Below are 13,939 nucleotides of genomic sequence, written 5' to 3'. Positions count from 1 at the left end.
GCAATACATAGTGGAAGATAGAATAACAAAAACATAAGGCAAGAAGAAAGGAAAGTTGGAATCACCGATCAACATTCATAAACAAATGATATTAATGCAAAATTTAAAGAAGGAAGGAAGATTTTTCTATATAAATGAGTATTGTTTCAATACTCTTGAGTATCAACTTTTCCAAGAAATGAAATTACCTTTTTAGAAAACAAAATAAGCAGAATGGAATTATTCAATTAAAATATACAACAAGATAATCTCAAATTATTTTTCAAAGAAAACAAAGAATTTTTCCAGATATTACTAAATCTATTATTTACTTTCCCCTTAAATTTATGTTTTTATTAAAAATGAGCAGGACAGAGTACTACATGAATTACCTATTTACTTTTATATTGTTTTAGTCTTCTCTGAGCTTCTATATTTAGCCATTGATGACTTTTTTCTTTCAAGCAAAAGAACTGATTGTTCTTTCATGCTGTTTGTAGTGTCATGTGATAGATGTGGCTGATACCCATACAGTCAACAGTTACTGATCGTATCTCCCACTTTCTAATTTCTTCCCAGGTTGAAATTCTCCCAGGTAATAACTATTTTGACCCATCGGAAACCCAGCTGGATTATCTAGGCTTCTAATTAGTGCTGGCTTATAAAAGGCATAATGATTTCTTCTAGTCAGTACTGAATGCTATTATACTAATCTGATTCTGTAGATATTGAAGATAATCTAAACTTGGCTTTTAATCTTGAATCAGGAGTGGGGTGAGGATTTGGGAATAAGGATGGAGACCATAGTCACCAGAGTCGATATGCTTTGACTTTCAGGACTTGTCTTGGGATCCAGTAACTTTCTTTGTGTACTTTTAGAATAGTTTTTAAAGTAATATGAATGGCATTCCCTATGAAGTTTTCATATAATAATTACATTTGATTATTTTAAAAAGTAGTTAATTAATAGTCATTCCTATTCTTAAGTGTAAGCAGTGAATTGCTTTGAAATATAATTTAATGTTAGTTGATATTAAGTTTACAAGGTAGATTTTTTTGTCATTACAGGAAGAATATCTGAAATTTTACTATAATTTTTCAATTTCTGATATAGAAATTAATTTTAACTTTTGAGTAATGAATAATTACTTATTTGGCATTTATAAATGGGGCATATTGCTAAATAGTTTTTCAAAAATACATATCCCTTATGTAACTTTATGTGTTCAAATAGCTAAAGTTAGAACAGATTGTGGCTTCTAAGCCTGACCAGTTCATTTGTATGCCTTAGCCAGCTAATCAAACTCCCAATTTTTTATGCTCAAATGTTAAAGTTTCATGTTAAAACAAGTAAAAAAAGACAAAGTATAAATGCTATATAGGACTCTTGACCTTAATAACAACATAAAAATTAATATGTATCTATATCTGTCTATATTTCTATTCAGTGTTTTAAAAATGAACATCTCTATTCCAAAAAAAAACAGCATGTATTTTTTCTAATGTACTCAAGTTAATATATTTTATACTGGGAAAATAAAAATTCAAATGGTGTCGTTTTGTTAACTGTATTACTTGTGTTATAGGAAATACTTTTTAAAAAACCACATAGAGAGATTTGGCTTCACTTTTCTAGAAGTGTTAGTTTGATTTTGAACTTAGTTTTGAGTGCTTTTGTGTTTTCTATTTGAAAAGTTTTCTCTCCAGAAATGAGCAGCTTTGTCATAAATAAAGCCAGAAGAATAATGGTTGAGCTGAAATTTCTCTCCAGAGTGGTGTAATTTGACTGTTAAAATGTTCTAATACTAGTGTGTGTGTGTTTTTACATTTTTAATGTAATATTGAAAAAAGTGTATATAGATATAAAATTAATAAATATATGTATATATTTATTATTTTTAATTTACAAATGAATTTAATGTTGGCTTCCCTCTTTTGGGGTAGACTTGGTGTGTTGGGTGGCCCAACTTGGCTAGTGCTTGTTTTAGCTGTGAATTATAATTAACTACTGATGGGAATATAAAAAGGATCTGACTTACAAGCTGCCATTTTTGCATCCCAGTATGTGAACCAAATCCAACTACCTCAATCTTTGCAACACAGCAAAGCTAAAAATGCAAATTCTGCCTCATTAATAACCAGGACTATTACTCAGAGCTGACAAACAATGATTATGAGGATATAATACAATCTGTTCTGTATGAATTACTCTATTAGTATCATGATAATATTGGCAGCATTGCCCTACCATGCTCAGTTTTAGAATTTTTACTAATTCTTTCTTACTTTCTGAGGACAGACTCATTCTTTTTTTCTGCTAAATTTGCTTATGATATTGAAAAACTTATTTAGAGGACAATGTGGTCAACCACACATTTCAGATTAAGTCTTTTCTGTTTTATTTATCTATTGTTAGGTAACAATCCCCATCCCAGATTTAATGGCTTAAAATAACATCAGTTTATTTTTTGTGATAATTCTATGAGTTGACTGGATTCAGTCAGATGGGTGCTCTACTCACATGGTGTAGCTGAGGTCATTCATGCGGTTTCGTTTAGCTATGAGTTCTGCTAGTAATAGAATATCAAAATTATCTCATCCTCAGAGGTTTCTCTTCATGTGGCCTCTTGTCTTCCAATCTAACCTAATCTTTTCTTTTAGCACAGTAAGTGGTTTCCAAGATTACAGCTCCAATGTAGAAAACTTATTAAGGTTTTGCTTGCATCACACATACTACTCACTGAAAGCAAATCACATAGCCAAGCCCAGAGGTAATGTGGGAGGGGACTGCACAAGGACATGAGTAATGATAGACATAGTCCACTGGGGTCCACCAATGTAATTGACTGCCTCATCTCCATAATAAATTTTAGTGAAGAGCAACAGATAGTGAGTTTGGGTTGTATGGCAGAGTAAGAATCAGTATAATTTGAACCAAATAATATTTTATATAAATAATTTCATAAAATTATAATTAACAACCTTGGTTTTATTTTGTGTGGGGGGTACTGTTAAGAAATGGAGGAGGAAGGAAGTAGTACTGAAATAGAAAACATTGACTTTGTATCCTGTCAGCCTTTTATGAAAGATATTAAGTCTCAATAAAATAATATATTCCTTTTCTTTTGACAGAAGTGTTTCTAACATGTGTCATCAAAATGGATAAGATGTACCAAATCACTGTTGACACAGCTTCTACTTGGAGTTTAATTTTCCTACTCTTTTCCCTCTTCTCCCTTGCCCATTCATTTCCACTTCCTTTCTCTCTCTCTCTCTCGCGCACACACACACATACACACCTTTTTGTCCATGTTATCATAATGTCCATGATGTGAAAGTTAATTTTTGGAAATGAAAATAATTTAAATTTATGATATTTTGTATGTTGGGTAAGCTTTCAGATTCTTCAACTTGCTAGCATTTTTGGTACATTACATGTTCTATCAGATAAAACAGCTGAGTCACTGGCAATTCTCATATTCCTAATTTGAAGTGGAAAAATAACAATTTTCTGGGGCTTTAGGAAGTGTATAGAGAGACAAATGTGGCTTCATATCCTAGACGTCATCTAGCTACCTCTGTACCCTCAAAATTATAGCATCACATTTTAAACCTACAGTCAAAATTGTTTTCTTTTTCTGTGGAAATTGTCTGTTACTTACTTGTTACTACTTTCTCTAGTCACCATAATAATTTTTTTATTTCTTCTCTTTTGAATTTTTTTTTAAATATTATTTTACCCTGACAAACCAGTTCATATCCCACCAGGTATTTGGCAAGTAGTTTGTTGACAGAAAGGTTTTAGGGAGCCCATGTAGTATTCTCAGTAAGAACAAGGTCTTTGGAATCATCCAACTCTACATTTTGGTCCTAGCCAGGCCAATTACTTGCTGTTAACCTGGAAGTTTCCTCCATACCTCTAAGCCTGTGAACATTCATTTGTAAAAGCTTATGGCAAAATGTCCTTGTGGTGCTTGCATATATTAAATAATATAACTCTTGAAAAAATTATTTGCATTGTGCCTGACAGTAAGAACATAAGTTTTATTATATCTTTTAACCCCTTAAGTGAAATGAGGAATTAAATAGAAAACTTCTATCATATTTAATTAAAATTTCTCACATCATACAAGGACCATGGTCTATTTGACCCCTTCTTTATGGAGCTAATATTTAGCTAGAAACTGCAATGAAATAATGCAAGAACACAGGACAAGAAAAGAAAGCAGCGATCCTGCAATCATTCAAATGTGATAATACATGCAGGAGAGAAAGGAAAATAACTAGGCCATGGGTCAGCTAACCTTTGGAACTATTTTTAGCCTCAGAAGCACTTTTATCCCCCTTATAAATTCCATACTTAAAGTTCCAAAATTTAAAATTTGTTGAGAACTGTTGTGCTGTTTCAGGTTGTGAAAATTCATTTATTCATACACGTAATTTTACCTTTGAGCAAACTTCAAAAAGAATGACTGCCAAAATGTATTATAACCTGTTTTCTCAAATGTTTTTCTCATTCTCTTTTTTAAAATTTCTCTCTAAAAATGTCACAGGGACAACTGTAATTAGGCTCATTGCATCCACTCATATGTGCAGCTTATGGCAATAACAGAGCAGTCATAGAAAGAACGAGGTACAGTATGCTTCAAAATGCAGCATCTGCAGTGCTGTCAAGGCCGGCCATGCCGTCAGTCTTGAGCTAACAGCTGTGATGAACAGAATGTTGTGTTATTCCTTTGGTGTGAAAATGAATTGACAGTTATTTATAGGGAATAATTAATGTAACATTTTGTAAAAGTAAACATGATTTTCAATCCTTAAGAAACTGTTAGAAAGGAAAAAAAGAATAGAAAATGAAGGATACTTTTGACCAATAGAAAAGGCTTGAAGAGAAATAGATGATGTCTACAACTAAAACACTATCTTCCAGACGGTTTAGACATACCATCAACTCTGAGAATAATAGTTGAAGAGTTAAACATTTTTAAAGGAAACAAACCCATCCTCACAGTAATTGTGAACATGGGGAATGTCTCTGTGAAGACTATAGTATCTACTTTTGTTAATACAGTAAGTGAAAATCATGACAATTTCATGTAATTCTGTTTTATCGGTTCATTATTTAAAATAAGAGAGTGGAAGGAAGTAGGGAGGGACATAGGAAGGAAGGAATAAAGGAAGGAAGGAAATATGTATATATTAATCCCAAGTAAATATGATGCTGAATATGTGATATGAATAGCACATTTATTCATAATCTCACGTGGTCAAATGGCTGGTTAGACATATTGGAGATTATTTTGGAATTATGTGATGCAAAAGAAGTAAACTTGGCTGAATGATTTGTCTCAAACCCTTATCACATGTTAGCTGGTTAAGTGCTTTTGTATCATGTGTTTGATTATCATGTTTCCATGTGAACAACTCCTGACTTGTTCAAAAAATAATTAATTTCTGAATGATGATATTTAGTATTAATTAGTATTAATAAGCGAATGGAAATAATTCTAAGAAAATGTTATTCCCAGGATAGACGGAAATTATTGCTACTTCTCCAGTTGTACCTGAAATATTCTCCTCTGTTCAGCTGTACACCTCTTTCATCTGGACACCTGAGATCCCACCTGCACCTAAGGCTTTTACCTTCAGACAATGGAAGAAAGTAATGGTGATTTCCTCCTGATCACATTGTAGACTTTACTTTTCAGTTTAACTTTGATAACATGGGAACCCATCTTATTTTCCAGAATAATTGTATGAGTTCTTTAAGAAGCCATGCCATTATTTAAGTTCATTTGAATACATACTGTATTATAACTGCTAAGTGAGATATCTCTGAAACTGTGTCATTCAAGAAGCCAGTGAGCTATCGTCCATGGCCCAGCTTTCTTTACTGTACTAAATGGTCATTAGAAGATGCACCATCAAACCAAACTCTTTATATTCTTCAGCAGCATAAGTTTAAGCAAAGCTAGCAGGCATCTCTGATATTGGCAACGTGAAGAATACCTTTCACACCATTAAAGTGATAGAAGAATTGCTTATGTAGCCATCATTTTATTTTATTTATATACGTGTGTGTGTATGTGTTTGTGTATGTGTGTGTGTGTGTGTGTGTTATGTGTATATATAACATATATATAGCTATCTTTGGTGAAAATTTCCATCCCAAAACCTTCTACAGTAAATGCTCAAAAACAATTTGATGAAAGACCATCTACTATGTGCGAGATCCCTGTGTGGGATGCAAGACTTATAAAATATGGTTCCTGTTTGGCAGTATTGGTGATGAGACTATATACTGAAGAAGGGAAAGGTATTAAAGGTAGTAAATAAAGATAAAATATGCTGCATGAATGACCTCAAGGGTGAAACTGTGACAAGTAAGATAAGCGTGGCAGGGCAGGGGGGACTGCAGTGTGCTTACATTTCATGCACTCAAGAGCTAAGTAGAGGGTTTAAGACTGAACTGTTGGCTGCATTCCCAGTCGCCTACAGTATAGGCCTCCTCCTCATGTTAATAACAATAGAAAATTCATATTTTACAAACTATAATCTATCTAGAGAGGAATTCAGAAAATATTTTAATAGGAGGCCAGGAATGAGATCCAAAGGGGATGGAATTAGATGATAAAGCACAGAGATTATGTTAAGTCTATGAGCTTGGGGATTGAATGAGTACTACAGTCTCCTTGTATAAATAATTTTAGTTTGTATGATAACCTAAATGTTCTTATAAATTCGCATTTTCCATGTGGTGGTCATCAGTGCATGGGAAACATAACAGGTTGTAGTAGAAAATCATTATTATTTTGTGGTGACTTTTGTAAAAGCAGTTGTGTCCTTAAACTTTATTGCTTTCCCTGCCTTCTTTTGCTCCCAGTGAAGATCAAGCCACCACTTCAAGTGATTTGGATACATAGGAAAAATTCACTGGGGCTACCAGAGGTTGGAAGGTGGGAGAAGGGAGAGGAGCAGAAAGAATAACTATTGGGTACTAGGCTTGGTACCTGGGGGACAAAATAATGTGTACATCAACCCCCCATGACATGAGTTTACTTATATGGCAGACCTGCACATGTACACCTGAAGTTAAAATAAAAGTAAAAAAATAAAAATAAATAAGCAAAAAAAAAAAAAAAGAATTCACTATCTATGAAGGATAACTGGGACAAGGTGTGGGACTTATGAACAAATAAATAGCAGATACAGCAGTATGTAGTTCTACATGTGTGATTTAGTTTAGAGTTGTCAGTTAAAGTCTAGCTCATTGAAAATTTTAAAGTGGCATTAATTTGAGAAATTAGTAAATTATTTTAGCAAAAGTTCAAGCTGTACATTTTGGTCTAATGACTTGGTAAATGGATTTGGGTGACCTGAGTAAATAAGTAACATAACAAAAACTGTGTTTTGCCAGGTTGGCCAGGGAGTGCCACCTAGAACTTCTTGGACAAAAGGGAGAACACAGGGAAACCATTTCCTAGACTTGGAATCATTCCTATTACTGTCTATTGTAGTGACCAAGCATGAGTTGGTGAAGACTTGGACTAAGGTGATAGCAAAGGGAATGGCAAGGAAGTGAAAGAATTGCCAGAACCTGGTAACTTTGAGTATATGGATATATATTATAATGATCCTTAACATTTGTTTAGTATTCACCTGAAAATTTGTGGATTTTTATCTCATTTAATCTCAACCATTTTATAAAGCATAGGTACTAATATCAATTACAAGTTAAGCAGTTTTTTTTGAAGATCACATAGTTACCAATTTTTAGAACCAGAACCCAAACCTTAGGTCTATCTGAACCCAATCTATGTTGTAAAAGATACGGACGTATCAAAGGCTAAAATAAAATGTAATGCCAACATTTCTAGCTAGGAGACATATGTCCATGTGAAGTGGGGTTTAACGTTGATCATTGGAATAGATATAACACAGTTTTTCTTCTCTTATTTTTTTCTAGTGCGACTTCATGATAGCATATCAGAAGAGGGCTTTCACTACTTGGTGTTTGATTTGTAAGTATATACTCTGTATTCATTATTTTTGCCATCTAATTTAGGACCGTTTTGAATTAATGATTTTTCTCATTGTACAGTCCAAATTACTGACTGCTACAATATTTTTTAATGTTCTTCAAGTAACATTCAACTCTAATTCTTTTGAAAAGAGGATACTACTCAGCATTGTTTTATTTAAAATTTAATTTAACCTTAATTTGAATTAACCTTAACCTAAGTGAAATAGTTATTTCTCTTTGCATTGTCCACTGTGATGTCATGAGTGGTTCTCAATTCTACCTTGTAGCACAAAAATGTTTGACATAAGCAAAATTTTCCATTTGATTTTTAAGAGTATGTATAATTTATTGTCTTAAAGTAAAAAGAAGACTCAAGGAAGAAACTTGGATTACCAAAATTGATCTAAACTAATCAAGACTTTTAAAGTGAGGCGCTGTCAGCAAGAATGAAGGGAAAATAATGACTCTTGGCAGGGATATAGTGGCAGGGATATAGTAAAACAGGCCACACATATGGTTGGTAGGAGTTTAATAAGAACATACTTTCTGGAAATCAATTTGGTGCTACTGTGCTCATCAAAGGGAATAAAAAATGTTTGTATCATTTGACTTAGTAATTTTACTCCTCGGAACAAAGTCCATGGAAAGTATACCCTAAATTCGGTTAAAATTTTATGCTGAAAGATGTTCATCGCATCATCCTCTATAACGGGGGAGAAAAGAAAAGAAAGAAACCAACTTAAGGATCCAATTATAGAGAAATAGCTACATAATTATAGTATATTCATATAATGGACTACTGTCTAGCATTTTAATGTGATGCCACCGAGTTTTGGGAAAGATTAAAAAAATTATTTCACATAATATGAGTTTGAAGGTAGGTTAATACTAGGTTTGGTTAATTCAGTACTTCAATGATATCATTAAGAAACCACGTTCTTTCCATCTGTCTGTTTTTAGTATTATGTGGGTTTGTCTTCATGTTTGAGATCCCCTATGGTCTGAAATTGACTGCCACATTTTCAGTTATCACAGTGACTTCCAAAGGCAGAAAAAGGGGAATCAAAATTCTATTGCGTAAGTTTTTATTCATGGAGAAATCTTTCTCAAGAGCCTCTCAGAAGATATCTGTTCAAGAATCCTTAATTAGAACTGTTTCTCAAGCCCACACTAAACCAGGTATTTGTTAAGGGAATGAAATTACAACTGGCATTGACAAATAATAATTTAGTCTGTAGATCTGGTGAGGGAGCTGGCCTCCTCTGAATCATGTGATACCCAGTCCAGAACTAAATTGTGATTTTGTTATTAAGAAAGAATGGGAGTTTTATCTGTTGGGTAGTGTCACGCGCGTCCGTGTGAAGAGACCACCAAACAGGCTTTGTGTGAGCAGTAACGCTTTTTAGTCATCTGGGTGCAGGCGGACTGATTCTGAAAAAGGAATCAGCAAAGGGAGATAGGGGTGGGACAGTTTTATAGGATTTGGGTGGGTAGTGGAAAATTACAGTCAAAGGGGATTTTTCTCTTGCAGGCGGGGACAGGGGTTACAGGATGCTCGGTGGGGAGCTTCTGATACTCATCGTCCAGGAGAAGGAATGTCACAGGGTCAATTGATCGGTTAGGGTGGGGCAGGAACAAATCACAATGGTGGAATGTCATCAGTCAAGGCAGGACCTGGCTATTTTCACCTCTCCTGCGGTTCCTCAGTTGCTCCAGGCCATCTTGATGCATACCAGCAGGCTTGGGCTCAGAGGCCTGACAGGTAGGCAGCCAAGCATATCTGCCATATTTAGAATAGAGACTAAAGCGCTACTTCTGCACAATCCTACTGCACAGGCTCCTCTCCACAGTCCCAGTTCATCCATGGCTTGCTCATGTGGCCGTAGTTTCATCCGGCTTTATGTTGTTCTAGTAGTGATTCCTCTTCAGTCCTTTCTCAGCTCTTGTTTTTACTTTTTCCATTATTTTTTCTTCCTTTCCAATGTTTGAGTCCCTTCTTTTATGATTTTTTTTCCTTAAGCTTTCTTTAGCCATTCTTTTAGGATAGGTATGCTAGCAACAAATTGTTAGTATTCCTTTTTCTGAGCTTGTCTCGATTTCCCCTTTATTCCTGAATGATATTTTTGCCAGATATAAAATCCAGGTTGAGAGTTCTTTCAATGTTGTGCCACTTCCTTCTGGATTCCTTGGTTTTTGATGAGACATCTTTGTCATTCTAATTGTTTTTCCCCTAAAGATAAGGTATTAGTTCTCTCTGGCTGCTTTAAAATTTTTTGGTTTTTGTTTCTTTTTTTCATTGTCTTTGGTTTTTAGGTTTGTCTATGATGTATCTTGCTTGGCTTGGATTTCTTGGAGTTTACTTATTTGGAGTTCACTTAGCCTCCTGAATGTGTCCATTTTTGTTTGGCAAACTTGGGGAACTTTTGGACATTGTTTCTTTGAATACCTTTTTAGCCCCACCTTCTTTCTCCCTTCCTTTTGGAACTCTGATGGCATGAATGTTGGATCTTTTGTTAGAGTCTAAGAGGTCCCTGAGGCTCTGTTTGTTGTAGTTTTCCCGTAGTCTGTTGTCTTTTGTTTAGTTTGGGTAATTTATTATTGTTCTGTCTTCAAGTCTGATTGTCTAATTCTTTCCTCTGTTTTTTTTTTTTTTGGAGACAGAGTCTCACTCTGTCACCCAGGCTGGAGTGCAGTGGCGTGATCTCTGCTCACTGCAACCGCTGCCTCCTGGGTTCAAGCGATTCTCCCATGTCAGCCCCCTGAGTAGCTGGGATTGCAGGCGCGCACCACCATAACGGCTAATTTTTTTGTATTTTTAGTAGAGACGGGGTTTCACCATGTTGGTCAGGCTGGTCTCCAACTCCTGACCTCGTGATCTGCCCGCCTCTGCCTCCCTAAGTGCTGGGATTACAGGCATGAGCCACTGTGCCTGGCCCATCCATTGAGTTTTTTATGACTGTTATATTTTTCATTTCTGCAGTTTCCTTTTCTTCTTTATAGCCTCTATTTCTTTGCCAAGATTCCCTTTTGTTTGTTTGTTTCAAGTGTGTTCATAAGTGCTCTCTGAAGCTTTTTTTTATTATGGCTGATTAAAAATCCGTATCAGATAATTCTGACAGCATTGTTATCTTGGTGTTGCTGCCTGTTGATTATCTTCTCATCCAAATTGAGATTTTCCTGGTTCTTGATACGATGAGTGATTTTTGGATTATATCCTGAACATTTGGGGGTATTATTTTATAAGACTTTGGATTTCATTAACTATTCTCTTTAGCAGGTCTTCTCTGATACCAGAGTAAGCAGGTGCCATCTTATTACTGACTGATGGGGGCTGTAGTCCAGGTTCCCCCCACAGCCTCCACTGACATGCCTGGGTGGTAGTTCCTTACGGCTAGGTGAGGTTATTGGAACATAGGGATTTTTATTTTTTCTATATTTACTGGGAGCAATACACCTACCATATTTTTTTAAGCAGCAGACATGTTGTTATTTCTTAATACATTTAATTTGTCAGATCTCCTTTGTTTTGCAGATCAAGGTATGGTATTGTAAACTGAGATATGTTCTTCATGCTATGATGAATGGTGGAATAAAAAACACTTTTGTGAGTTCTCATTACTTAAGTAATAACATTCTGAAGTGAGTTTGATCACAGCTCGGTCAGGGAGGAAACACTTTTTTCTATCCTTTTAGGTTCAGTGCCTGGGGCATGAGAATTAAACTAACGAGAGAGAGATTAACAAGAGACAAGGCATATAATTTGTATTAATATTTATGTGCATGGGAGTTCACAGAAAAGAAGTGAAACTCAAAGAAGCAGTTAGGCTCAGGCTTTTATACCCTTAGGAGAATTTGGGCTTCAAGAGATAATGGAGAATTGACTTATGGAAAAGTGACTAGTAAATATATGAAGGAGCTAATGGAAGATAAGGGCTATTTTAGTAAGATCTGTTTCTGCAAACTCATCTGCTGTCGACTCCCTGTCTTCTGTGATGAGTCAATCTTTCTCACTGGTGTTGGGGAAGGAGAGCATCTTCCTTAAAGGGAAATTTATTCCCTGCTTTTAGGCAGATAAGGGAGGGCAGATAATTCTCTCTATATCTGTTGATTCTCACTTAGCTTTAGCTCAAAATAATCCTTATGCCAAAGTGGCATATTTGGGCGTGATATATTTTGATCTCCTTCTGCTGCAAGAAGCACTTCAGTGTTAGGTCAAAACCTTCTACTTTGCCAGTTTTCCACAGTCATCAAGTTATTTATACCTATATTTTAAAATTTATAGCTTCTGTATTCCTTATTAAATTAAGGGCATGATGAGAATCACACAGTTTATTTTTTCTTGTATCATTTTTTAGAAATTCAGCACAATATTTGGTGAAGAACATAAAGAAAGCAGTTCACATGGAAACAGAATAAGATTTTTAACTAAAGTGGATTATGTCTTTAGCAATGATATTTGTTTGGGTTATTAATGTCTTTGAAACCAAAGTGAAGAAGGTGAAAGTTTACATACAAACCATAGTAATTTGAAATATGCTGCAACAGGCAACTGAACTTCTGGCCTCTAGAATGAAGGGCTCAAATTCTTGCAATTGTTCTTTAGTATTTAAAGTTTAAGAGGAGCATTATTAGCAGTTATCCTGAAAATGATCTACCAGTAAATGAGATTAATAAACTAAACACAATCCAATAAAGCATCCAGCATTAGAAAAATTGAAAAACAATGGTTAAAAGTATGCATTTTCAATGACTGAAAAGAGAGCAAAACAGATATAAGTGTCTAATTTCTCAAAATTACATGATCATAGCAGCAATAATCTATGAAAAGGAAAAGTAAGCAGCTTTAGAAAAATGCACATTTTAAATATAGTTAAGAAATATACATTGATATCTTAAAGATGTCAATGAAATACTCTTATGGAAAATTAGAGCCACTTACCCAATGAGTTCCGAGGTAAAATAACTGCTTGAATTCCCAAAGAAGGAATGTTCCTTGTGTTCCTCCTTTTGATGATAGTTTTGGCAGTGTGGTGCTTGTACATATTTCCTGTGGAATGTTAGCTATTCAGAATCTAATGGAAGTTCTATTTTTATAGGTGCATTGAGTCTTCTTCTAATGAAATGATTTTTACTTTCTAAAAAATCAAAACAAAGGAGAACATGAATTCTATGGAAAAATTTTCTTCTTTTTTTTTCTTTTTAAATTTTATTTTATTATAGAGATGGGGTCTTGCTATGTTGCCCAGGCTGGTCTCAAACTTCCAGTCTCAAGCTATCCTCCCTCCTCAGCCTCCCCAAGTGCTCAGGTGTGAGCTACCATGCCCAGCCTCTTCTTGCTATTTTAAATTTACATATATATATATATATAATAGCAGGAAATATATATAGAAAGATACGTATAAAGAAATAGAATAGCAAGAAACATATATATATAACAAGAAATATACATATTTCTTGCTATTTTAAATTTATATATTTTTATTCAGATATCTAGCCATTTTTAACAATAAGACATTAGTAGTCTCTTTTGCAGATAGACTCAGGAATGAATGGGAAAGGCTTTTATGAAAGCAAAGTCATCTTTACAGCAAATAATGAACTGCCCTGATTTTTTTCAAATAATCCTTTCCAGGGTTTGTGCCTAGCATGGTTTCTAGGCACACCTCAGCAGCTCTGGAGAACAAGGAGGGCTAAGTTTATAGAGATGTGAATTTACCGAAAGATAAGAGAAATGGAGCTAGATTGTAGTCCCCAAGGGAGAGGCCTTCAGGCAGAGACTTCAGCCTTAAGCAGATAAGGCAGATCTCAGATCAAGTTCATTTGTAGGGCTGATGGTAAATAAGGCTTTAACATGGGCAGTCACCTGAACATATGTGTTGGCATTGAAAAATTGTTTTCCCTCTACCCATTTTAGGTTCATCGGCTGGGACTCCGCAA

At 34.8% G+C, this 13,939-nt stretch overlaps 1 protein-coding gene across 18 annotated transcripts in view; it reads left to right on the top strand.

Moving 5' to 3' along the window:
- CAMK2D (calcium/calmodulin dependent protein kinase II delta) overlaps window positions 1-13,939 on the top strand; it is a 316,681-nt gene that overhangs the window by 145,180 nt on the left and 157,562 nt on the right. For all 18 annotated transcript variants that reach the window (XM_054486326.2, XM_054486351.2, XM_054486339.2 and 15 more), the window contains exon 4: window positions 7,946-8,000. In XM_054486326.2, coding sequence (XP_054342301.1) covers window positions 7,946-8,000 — 55 coding nt within the window. The remainder of the gene's footprint in view (window positions 1-7,945; window positions 8,001-13,939) is intronic.

This window comes from Pongo pygmaeus, chromosome 3 (genome assembly GCF_028885625.2).
Source record: "Pongo pygmaeus isolate AG05252 chromosome 3, NHGRI_mPonPyg2-v2.0_pri, whole genome shotgun sequence".
Classification (NCBI taxonomy): domain Eukaryota; kingdom Metazoa; phylum Chordata; class Mammalia; order Primates; family Hominidae; genus Pongo; species Pongo pygmaeus.
The sequence above is the reverse complement of the archived record's forward strand: the minus strand, read 5'-3'. Positions and strand labels throughout refer to the sequence as shown.